At 26.7% G+C, this 12308-nt stretch overlaps 1 protein-coding gene across 7 annotated transcripts in view; it reads left to right on the forward strand.

Annotated features, from left to right (window-relative positions):
- The window catches only part of LOC145247917 (innexin unc-9-like), a 601649-nt gene extending 589806 nt beyond the window's left edge, over positions 1 to 11843 (forward strand). For all 7 annotated transcript variants that reach the window (XM_080109554.1, XM_080109553.1, XM_080109548.1 and 4 more), the window contains exon 2: positions 1241 to 11843. In XM_080109554.1, the coding sequence (XP_079965680.1) occupies positions 1241 to 2444 (1204 nt within the window). In that variant the 3' untranslated portion in view covers positions 2445 to 11843. The remainder of the gene's footprint in view (positions 1 to 1240) is intronic.
- The last annotated feature ends 465 nt before the right edge of the window (positions 11844 to 12308 follow it).

The raw sequence follows: 12308 nt of genomic DNA on the forward strand, positions 1-12308 counted from the left end.
TATATATATATATATATATATATATATATATATATATATTCAATGACATAGATGTTTGACAATTTGATCATTTTCGTTATTCAATGTTTGATTTATTGTATCACATTCTAAACAAAGCATCGTATATGTCTGCTCGATTTATCTTTGGCACTGGACTGAACCAAAACGTGCATTTGGAGATTCTAGAAGCCTTGTTTCACTAAAACTCCCTAGTTGAACACCTGAGTATTCGTAGTCTCATGGTAACTAAATCCTGGAGGATTTATGAAAATAAAGGAAAACGAAACAGTCACGCATAACGAAATCATAAAATGTCAGTTTATACTCTCAGAAACTCTTCTTTTAATCCTGTTTTAATTCTGCCTGCAGACTTTTTCTTTTCAAAACTATGCTACATAATCCTGGTCGGTCTTTGCAAAAATCGTCTTTTATTCTTGTTAGCTCTTTATATCAAGTGATTTTATGCCTTGCCTAGATCGATTTCCATAAAAATAAAGCAATTTCGACCCAAATTACCTTGATCGATCGCGTCCACATGGCCTACCAGATGAACCCCCATTAGGCATCAAGTAAAATACAAGGGGCTTTCAAAAAGTTTCCAGACTTTTTTCGTATATCTACTTTTGATAATAGTACACACATGAAACTCTACTCCCCTTTGAAGTAATCTCCTCTGGCTGCAACGCACTTGTACCATTCCAACAACTTCTAGAACGCCCCATGTAAGTCTTCTTGTGTGATTGTATCAATGACCCTAATTACAGCCTCTTTCATCTCCTCAATTTTCTCATAATAACAGCATCTAAGGTTTTCCTTGAGCTTAGGGAATAACCAAAATTCACAAAAAGCAAGATCGGGACAATAAGGGGTGAGGAACTGTCTTGATGCCTATCTTGGTCATATAATCTGTGATTTTCTTTGAGCATCTTTGAGACAAATAAGCTGTGATAATAAGACTTTAGTAAGGTGTATTCCAATTCCTACTGTAGCTGTTCATTTGAAATCATAAAAAATTGGTCAGCAATTGTGACAAGATATATGGCTATAACATAATGAATTCTAAAGAGTCTACGACAATTTTAAATGTCTGTCCCTAACAAATCTGGAAATGTATCTATAGCACATCGTATTTGCTTATTATTTGTTGTTTAATTGTTTGGTTTTTAAATTTTAGTTTAATCAGTTAATTTAATTCATTAATTGACCAATTAACGTTTTCTTTTTTTGTTGTTTTTTTCAGGCTGGACAGTGTGTTGGGAAGTTTTGCAACTTATGCTCGCTTGAAAGGGCGATACGATGATGACTGGATTGACCGGTTGAACCACCTTTATACTACTATAATATTTATCATCTTCACCATTGTTGTGAGCACCAAGCAGTATGTTGGTGAGCCGATTCACTGCTGGTGCCCGGCACAGTTCACGTCCGGACACAGAGATTACGCCAACAATGTGTGTTGGATTTCAAACACGTACTACGTACCTTTTGAGGAACGAATACCTTTACACCGAGAAGGTAAACAGCAGAAAGAAATCGGATACTACCAATGGGTTCCCATGATTTTACTGTTCCAGGCCTTACTATTCAAAGTCCCCTGTATTTTATGGAGGATTCTCGGTGCTTCCGGAGGTGTCAACCTGGATAAAATCGTTACTCTAGCAGCTGATACACAGTTCGTCGCGCCAGAAGACAGGGAAAGAACTATAAAACACATCGTCCGTTATATGGACCGTTGGCTTGAAAACGCAAGAGAGTACCGGTCGGGATGTCTCATACGCATGCGTCAGACTCTCTCTAAGTACTGTTGCATTGTGTGGGGAAAACGCTACGGAAATTACCTCTTTATTATTTACATGGTTATCAAGATTTTTTACATGGGAAATGCCGTTGGGCAATTGTTCATCCTTAATGAATTTTTAGGCACAAACTACAATCTTTATGGATTCGAAGTACTCAGTCACCTTGCGAATGGCGACGACTGGACAGAATCACCACGGTTTCCTCGTGTTACAATGTGTGACTTTGAGATTCGACAAATGCAAAACGTGCATAAATACACAGTCCAGTGTGTACTACCGATCAATCTTTTCAACGAAAAGATCTTTATTTTTATCTGGTTTTGGTTAGTGTTCGTCTCAACGTTTAGTGCCGGTAATTTCCTCATATGGTTTTATGCAATGGTCTTTCGTCAGCACCGTATAAGATATTTGAAAAAGTTCCTGAGAGTTAACGAATGCTACAAGACTGAACTAGACAAGAAAATGGCAGTGAAATTTGCCGACCAGTATTTGAGGCATGATGGGATATTTGTGTTACGACTCGTTGGTAAAAACGCCAACGATGTCCTCGTGTCAGAGTTGGTCCTTCAATTGTGGAACCACTACCGCAATAAACCCCTTTTCCGGCATGCCAACCCCATTAGTGATGATAACAGTAATGTTTGACTAGCCGTCAGGCAGCTAATCAAATTCCTTCAACTGAAGCAACATTCGCGGCTTCTACGTCTACTGTGGCCTGTAGAGAGTGACCCTAGAGTTATCGTAACAGGAAGAACTCTGCAGACAAAACGCCAATCCAAATGCCGCGAAGCAAACGAAATAAAAAAAGAACGTTGCCACCGAAGTCATACAATAACTACTACGGCTACAAAGCACACAACCAATACTACTAATACTACAAATAATATTAACACTAAACCTATTCCTTATATTACTAATACTACCGTTACTACGAATAGCTGTGGACAGACAAACGTGAAACTGATTAAAAAATAAATGAATCTTATTATTAAATAATAAAAACCTCAAAACAAAACAAAAATAAAACAATTTTCTAAAAAAGAAAAACAATAAAAACTAGTGAAAATGAATACAGTGAGAAAGGTGGGAAGAAAGAAAAAAAGGAAAGTGAAAGTTAAAAAGATGAAGAAGAACGAAAGAAGGAAAGAGAGAAAGAAAGGAAGAAAGGATGTTTTAAACAAACCAGTTTATGCACATATATATATACTTATACTTATATATATATATACACACACGTAGATCTGTAAATTCTTTATATATAAATATATATATATATGCATATATACATGTACATGCATGTATATAGAGATACCCGTATATATATACATATATATATGTATTTAGCCAAGATGTTTCTAGTTTTTATTTGTTTTTTTTTAGAAATAAGTAACCCATTTTTCCGAAGAAAATCATTATCTCGATATTTGACGATATAATTATTTTCTTTTATAAATTCCTTTTTTATTTCAATTTAATCATTAAATGTATTATCATTACAACAAAAAATAAATTCAAAGTTTCGATTTCTTTCTACAAAAAAAAAGAAAGTGCAATATTTAATTTGTTTTTATTTTTCGTTCCGTTTTTGTTTCAATTTTATTTGATCTTTTTTGTTTCAATTCTTTTTCTAAGATTTTACCAAAAGTAAATGAAAAAATGAAAAAAAGAAAAACCGAAACTTGTAAGGATTTATACATATTAAAGTATCATATATATATATATGTATATATATATATTTATATACATATATATGTATATATATATGTACATATATATATATATATATATATATATATATATACAGTTTTACTTTTTTTCTATGATTTTGGAAATAAAAGTATTTTTTGTTTTTAGTGTTGCTAAAGAAAATATAAAAGAAAATGACCTGAAATTCCCGGATGCAATATTAACTTACTTTTATTTTTATTTTTTAATGTTTTGTGTTCTGTTTTTTTATGTTTCGTTTTTTTTTGTTGTTTTTTTTTTTGTCATTATTATTTTATAATTATACCCTTATCTTAATTTTTAAAACAAAGTTGGTTTATGTATACATATGTTTTAAATTTCATTCGGACCAAAACAAAAAAAACTTTTAAAAAAAAGCAAAAAAAAAAAACGTTTGGTTAAATATTTTTCATAATCTTTTTTTAAAAATTACATTTTTATTTAAATTACATTTTTATGTTCTATCATGGTCAAGCAACAACAACATTAACAACAATAATAACGGTAATAACAATAATAATGATAATAATGATGATAATAATTGCAATGATGATGATGATGATGATGATGATGATGATGACGTCGACAGTGGTCAAGTATTACACCACAGAGAAGAGGTAACAATTCTTGAGAACTGAAGCAGGTGGTCAAGTGATAAAGAACGCGGAGATGTTTTATGATGTAGAGTTGAATTGGTATCGGACACCGGAATGGATAGTAGTAATAATTATAATTATATTCATTAAAGTAAAAGTGACAATATTTTTTTGCAAAAATATTGTAATTAAAAAACAACATCATTATGATTTTTATGCGGTAAAAAAAATTAGTAATCACACATAGAAAAAACATTCATATTAATTTATGAATATTTAACATAAACTTGATATGCATTCAATGGAATTAATGTACAAAAATAATGATGATAATAATTTCCAAATTCACTTTTTCTTATCCCTCTTGAAAGCGAAATTAGTCATGCCAAATAAAATACAACTTGAATACTGTATGTAATGACCGAAATAAAGAATGAATTAAATGAAGACCGAAATCCTAAGTTTGGAAGAAAATGAGAAAGAAAGAAATCTGATATTTTGTAAAAGAAAGAAAATGAAGGAAAAAAGTTGAATAACCAATAACAAAGAGGTAAAAGAAATAAAAACGGATAAAGATAATTTTTTAATCATTTTTTATGTGACAGTAAAACAATAACATTTGGATTTATGCAATGTTCACATCCTCAAAAAAATAAAAGTTTTTCTTATTCAATTAGTTCTTGAATGTGCACTTATTTAGACTGAAAAAATAATATTATTAATAATAAAAACAAAGAAATAATAACATGTAATTTCATAAGAAAAATAACGATATGAATGAGAATAAAGTTAGAGTAACGCTATTTTACAAATATGAAAAAAGTTGAAAATATGTAATAATAAGATATGATTAAAGAAAATAATAACAGGGTATGGACCGACATATATAAAACAGATAATAACAGGCATGAAATAAGAAACGTTTAATGACACACATATAATGATATACAGGATAACAGACATACAATAGCAAATATATAATGATAATAATAAACGTACAATAACAAATATATAAGAGCAGATATAATGATAATAATAATAATAATAATAATAATAATAATAATAACAAACATGCATATACAGACATATAAGGACATATATAATAATAAAAATCCAATAACAGACATATAATATCAGATATATATTAATAAACATTCAATAACAAACATAATAACAAATATAATAATAATAATAATAATAAACCTGCAGTAACAGACATATAATAACATATATGATAATAAACGTAAAAACAGACACAATAACATATATGATAATAAACATGCAAAAAATATAATAACATATACATAATAATAAACATGCAATAACAGACATATGATAGCAAGTATGTATGAACAGGCATATAAATACAGGCATATAATCAAATAGAAATAACAGGTATGTATTAATAAACATAATAATAGACAAATAATAATATTATGTATTGACATACGTATGAGACAGGCAATGTAATTACGGAAATGGAATAACAGATGTGTAATAAGAGATACAATAACAAATACATAAAAGCAGATATGTAATAATACACTGAATTTAAGAATATCGTAATAACATAAGTTGTAAGGTACTTTCAACGATAATAAACAAAAAGACCGAATACTTTTATTTATGATGAGGATGAAAATAATAATCGTAAAGATGACATGAACTGAATGATGGCGATGAATATCACAGAATGGACATTCACGTCAACCCGACAGACCAAGGCAGAAAATAACATCTGAAACCTCTACAAAAACAAAGTGCATATGAAGTGGGCGGAATCAACTTGTTAACACTAGTTTACAGCCATCGATATGAAACAAATCAGTGACGAAAGGCATTTGTTTATCAGCGGCGACGAAAGTTACACACACACACAGTAAAATTTAAACACATTAATACATTTACATGTGCATACGCATATAAGTGTCTTATATATGCTCCTATATATATGTATATTATCAATAAATATGTACATGTACATTAATAACTATTAAATTTTCTTTATTTAATATCTATTCTTATATACATACATGTATACAAATTTATACAAGTACATGCATGCATATATATATATGCATATATATATATGTGTGTGTGTGTGTGTGTATACATGTTTATAAACTCATAAACTAATAACTTGGGTTTTGGTTGGTTTGATTCAGTGCGGATTATTTCATTGTTCTAATAAGGTCCACATAAGAACATTTGATAATTATATAATTATATAGCAAATTATATATATATATATATATATATATATATATACATAGAGCTATATGTATACATAGGTATATATATATATATATATATAGGTATATGTATTGATATATGTATTATATATGTATATATATGTATATATATATGTACATTTATGTATAAATATATATATAGATGTATGCATATACGTATATGTATATATATGTACATTTATGTATAAATATATATATGGATGTATGCATATATGTATATGTATATATATGTATATATATGTACGTTTATGTATAAATATATATATGGATGTATGCATATATGTATATGTATATATATGTATATATATATATACATTTATGTATAAATATATATATGGATGTATGCATATATGTATATGTATATATATGTATATATATATATGTATATTTATGTATAAATATATATATATATGATGCATGCATATATGTATATATATGTATAATATATGTATATATATATGTATGTAAATGTTATTATATATGTATATGTATATATACGCATATATATGTAAATTCATGTATAAATATATATATATATATGTATATATATATATATGTGTGTGTATGTGAAAGCACGTATGTATATAAACATACACACAAAAATATATAAATAGGATCTCAGTAACGTTCACATAAAGACATGCATAATATAAAGTAAGTATATTACTTTCTGGTAACAATAGACTTAATTCTTATTACAGTGCTTAGAAACTATTAACATGTTTATGTATACATGTGTGCAGTTTCATAACTAGGTAATCTAATTGATGAAGCTGTGTATCAAATTTTTGCTGATCAAATATAAGTATAGATACATATGAAGTTCTATATGGATTTCATACGTGTTCGTGTAAGCATGAGTAACTTTTAACACTTGTTTCTATACATCTATAACTGTTTACTCAAATGATTTCCTCTGTATATATATATATATATATATATATATATATATATATATATATGCGTGTGTGTATATATATATATATATAAATGTAGATAAATAAATATATATAATACATATATTCATTTATATGTTTATATTGGCAGAAATGCATAGAGATGATATACTATAGTTTATATGGAGAATGTGAAAATATGTTTATGTGTGTCAATGTATATATATATATATATATATATATATATATATATATATATATCTCGATACGCATATTGATATGCATATATATTTAAAAATGTTAAATAATTCATTTTACTTAACTTTATTATTTATTATTGTTATAAAGCGCTGTCTAAAAGGAATTGTGTGTGGAAAACATACCGTTAGAATTTGACTTTTTCCGTTTTTAGTATGTATTTTTAATTATATATAAATTATCTGTATAATATATATATATATATATATATATATATATATATTTATATATAAGTAATTAATAACTAAAAAGAAGATCTAAGTATTGTAAAAGACTACATCGGGCAACGAGAAAATAATTCACTCATAATCACGCACTGAAACCAGCCTTTTATAACCCAACAAAACATTAGTGCTTTTAAAATGACATGCTTACGTTCTTACTAGTACTAACACCTTCCAACAGTACTGCCCACGTTAAGTAACATTCTTTTACATCTGATTCGCCGTCCATTGATAAAATTGCTCATCGTCCGAGTACAGCCTCAAGAGGGGTGAATGCGTGGCATGCATGGTGTCTAAGGCAACGCGGACAACCATGAGTCCTATTTTCACTTTCACTTTTGACTGTTTCTTGGACCAATGAGAGGAAAGAAGCCAGTCACTCTAGTTTTACGACCACCAAACGCTAAAACTATACCATTACCTTCCTAATAACTCAATATATATTTATACATATTTAAGTCTTTGTACTAGTATTATTAATATTATTACTACTAGCAAAAACTACTGCCACCTCTATCATTGCTAACATTACCACAGCTACCACATGGAGCGTAAACTCCATAATTACCGCTGCTGATGTTTAATTGTTTAACGCTGCTCTTGCAAATGTAAATTATTATTATTATTATTATTATTATTATTATTATTATTATTATTGATTTCTCATAACTTATTGCAAATTATTATCAAACATTATTATTTATGTCATTACCCGTGTCATCATTGCTTATTATCACCATCGATTGTTTTTTTTTATTATTATTAATATTATTATTATCCATATTATGATTACAAACACTGACTATTATTATTAGACTTTATTATTTAATCTTTATGATTATTATTTATTAGTATTCTAATCTTTTGTTGATTAGTGTTTTATTATTAATAAAACACATTTTATAATTTTTTATTTATTTATATTATGTTTATTATAAGCAATATATTTAAATTAGTAATGTTTTCATTTTAAATTTATTATTAATATTATCTTTATCGTTATTAATATTAATATTATTTTTTTCTGCATTATTCTCATTATCGTTACTATTATTATAAATATTACGTAATTGCCTTTTATGAAATATCATTTTAGGTGTCCCAACTTTTCAGGGATAAAATCTTTATGCAATATTCTTAGTATTATAGAAATTTAGCCGACGATATTATATATTATAATAATATAACAGTCATAATAACCAAAATACATGCATATATACATATATATTTGTATGTGCATGGGCACATATATGTATATATAAATATATATATATACATGGAACTTAGATAGCAGAAAATAAATTACAAATATAATAATAATCACCACTCTTTTTCCTCTCACCCTTCTCTTCTTCCTGTTTACTTTTTTAAATTTTTATTGTTTTGTTTTCTTTTTGTTTGATTTCGTTAAGTTTTTGTTTTCATTTAAGAAATACGAGTTACTGTTATAGTTTTTTGTTATGGCGAAGAAAAATAAAGACACGTTGAAACTCTTTATTTATTCTTCATTCAGGTTAAAATGCAAATTAAAACTCAAAAAAAAAATTCACAATTTTACGCAAAGATACGAACAAATAGCCTCTTCTTTCTCAATCTTTCTCTGTCCAGAAACGCATTAAACGAAACTTAAAACAATAACAACAACAAAAAAAAGAAAGAAAAATGTTTTCCACTGATAAATGCCCAAATTTGTCAATCAGCGACCTTCTTCCTTGGATTAATTTCGTACATGTATTTTAGTTTTTTGTACGTTTTAATTCATTCAAACCGAAAACAAAGAAACAATATAATTGCGTGCCACGAGGCCTTGCGGTATCGTCTTTCTTAAGCCATAGATTTTTATTTCATTTCATTAAAAAAAAAACTCTTATAAAAGATACAAAACAATTCTTATTAATTTCAATATGTACCCTTTATTATATATATATTGTTATTATTAGAAACATTCATATTGTTATCATTAGAGTTTAATCGATTAGTATTGAAATTATTTATCATTGTTAAAACCTACGATTCTTTTCAATATGGATACAATAAAAAAGCTGTGATTATGTTATCATTACATCGAGAAAGTAATTTAATATTTAACCAAAAACAACAAAATACGGAGATTATTTATTGTTCAAAGTGTTGCTTTTGTTGTTGTTGGTATTATTATTATTATTATTATTATTATTATTATTATTATTATTATTAGAAGCTAAAAGATTATTATTATGATTAATATTATAATTATTATTATGTTAATTATAATTATTATTAAGAGTATTACTGATATACCTAATGATATTTATATTATAATTTATTATATATTTATAAGTATTTAGTTATAATATTTTTGTTAATATTATTTCGAATATTTTATATAGTTATTAATATTATAATTATCAGTATTATTATCAGTATTATTTATATTAATATTACTGTTATGTTTATTACTATTGTTAAGAGTTTTATTATAATTATTATTAATGTGAAAATTAATATTTTAATCTTATTATTTAATTGTAAGCCTAATAAGTATTATTGTTAAAATTATTGTTAATGATTATTTGATGCTATAAATAATTTATTATTATTATTATTATTATTATTATTATTATTATTATTATTATTATTATTTGTACCGTTGTTATTATTGTTAGCAGTGTAATAATTTATTATTGACTTTGATTAATATGCTTATAAATAATAATGTTATCATTAATATTATTTTATTTTTATTATTATTATTATTATTAATATTATTATTAGCTATATTATTGTATACTATTTTATTCAAACTCCTATTAAAATTTTCAAATTCTACTCATTAATGCCATAGATAATAATATTATTATAAACAATGATAGCCTTATTTTTTTTGTAAAATTATTAGATTGATTATTTAATTTTTTATAATTGCTACTGATACCACTTTTAATAATACTAACCACACTAATTATACTACTGCTACAACCACTACCACGACAACTAGTGCAACTAATTCTACTTTATTTTTTTCAATGTTTATTTCTATTCTTTTTTTTACTATTTTTGTTTGATGTTTGACGCGTTGCGTGTGCGAATGGATGCGGGAATATGTTTATACAATTTTTTTTTCATTTTAAAAATTCTGCTTTGCGATAATAAAAAAAAAATAGATTTTTGATCAGATGATGACCCCGAACCCTTTAAAAAACGAAACTATTACATTTTTTAAAATCTTTTTTTTTTATATATTAAAAAAAAAATAACAAACGAAAACACAAAACAATCTGAAATTTATGTTTGCTTTTTTTGTTTTTTTATTATCCCTAACCAAATATCCCACAAAATTCTTCTTCTATTTTTTTTTTACATTTTCCTTTTTATAGTAATAATAATTTTACAAAGAAATATATGCAAAAATATTATTATTTATAAATATTTCATATCTGATTTAAAAAAAAAAAACGAACGAAAAAAATACAGAGACGAAAAATAAACGATTAAAAAGAAAAAATGGAGAAAAAGACGATTTGAAAAGGACAAGCATGTGTCCTTTTTATCTGAAAACACAGCATCCCAAGTAATACACGGATACAACCAAAGAATAGTAAAAACAAACAAAAACAATACAAAGAAATCAAAGGATCGAAAAAAAAAAGAGAAGAGATACCCCTAAAATTGAAAGCAATGGGATTTTAAAAATTACAAAAAAAAAAAAAATTCTAAAAAAAATTCTACTATGACTTCTAAAACGCTATCTACAGTTCTTTGAAAATCGCTGCATAGGAGACAGTTGATTGTTAGTTCGTATTCTCTGACCAAGTTGAGTATGTTGGTCATCTAGGGCTTGACTAATAAATCCTAGATATACCCAACTCGGTTAGTACTCGAGAAATCTACAATACCAAAGGTATCTACTACTGCAAATACTAATACTACTACAATTAATACTACTACAATTACTACTACTATTATTATTGTTATTGTTATCATCATTATTATTATTCTATTTATTCTGAAGGAAGGGAGAAAACTGTATAGCCTCTAACATGACACAATTATGAATGATTTCAATAATTAAAACGTTTTTGATTCAAATAAAATGTAGAATTAAAAAAAAAAAGTGGACTTATGATTATCTGTTTTGTGTTTTACCCCGGCGAGAATATATTTATGAAAAGACAGATATTTCTTTTTTTAATTTTGGAAGACCTTAATCGCCTATAATAATGCAATTAACTTTAGTTCTCCTCAACATTAGCCCAGTCTAATTTATATAAGAATCCGTCTCTGTTGATAACTTATAGGCTCTAAACAGAGAAATCTTATAATTTGGCATGAAGTCACTTTGGCACACCGGAAGTTTAAACAATTCTAACTACACTAAACATAGTACAGCTACAAATGCTACCACCGCAACTAATAATATTATCGATATTTGTTGTGTGGTATGTTGTGCATATCGGGGACATACAACAAGTACACCGAACGGGGACAGATAACGACATTTATAATAGACTTGCCTGGGTTCCCGGCGTTGCCCGGTTGTTGAAGGTGTGTTGAGCAAAAAAAAATGGCAGTAGGCAGG

Source organism: Euprymna scolopes, chromosome 26, assembly GCF_053919585.1.
Source record: "Euprymna scolopes isolate OS-2025 chromosome 26, ASM5391958v1, whole genome shotgun sequence".
Classification (NCBI taxonomy): domain Eukaryota; kingdom Metazoa; phylum Mollusca; class Cephalopoda; order Sepiida; family Sepiolidae; genus Euprymna; species Euprymna scolopes.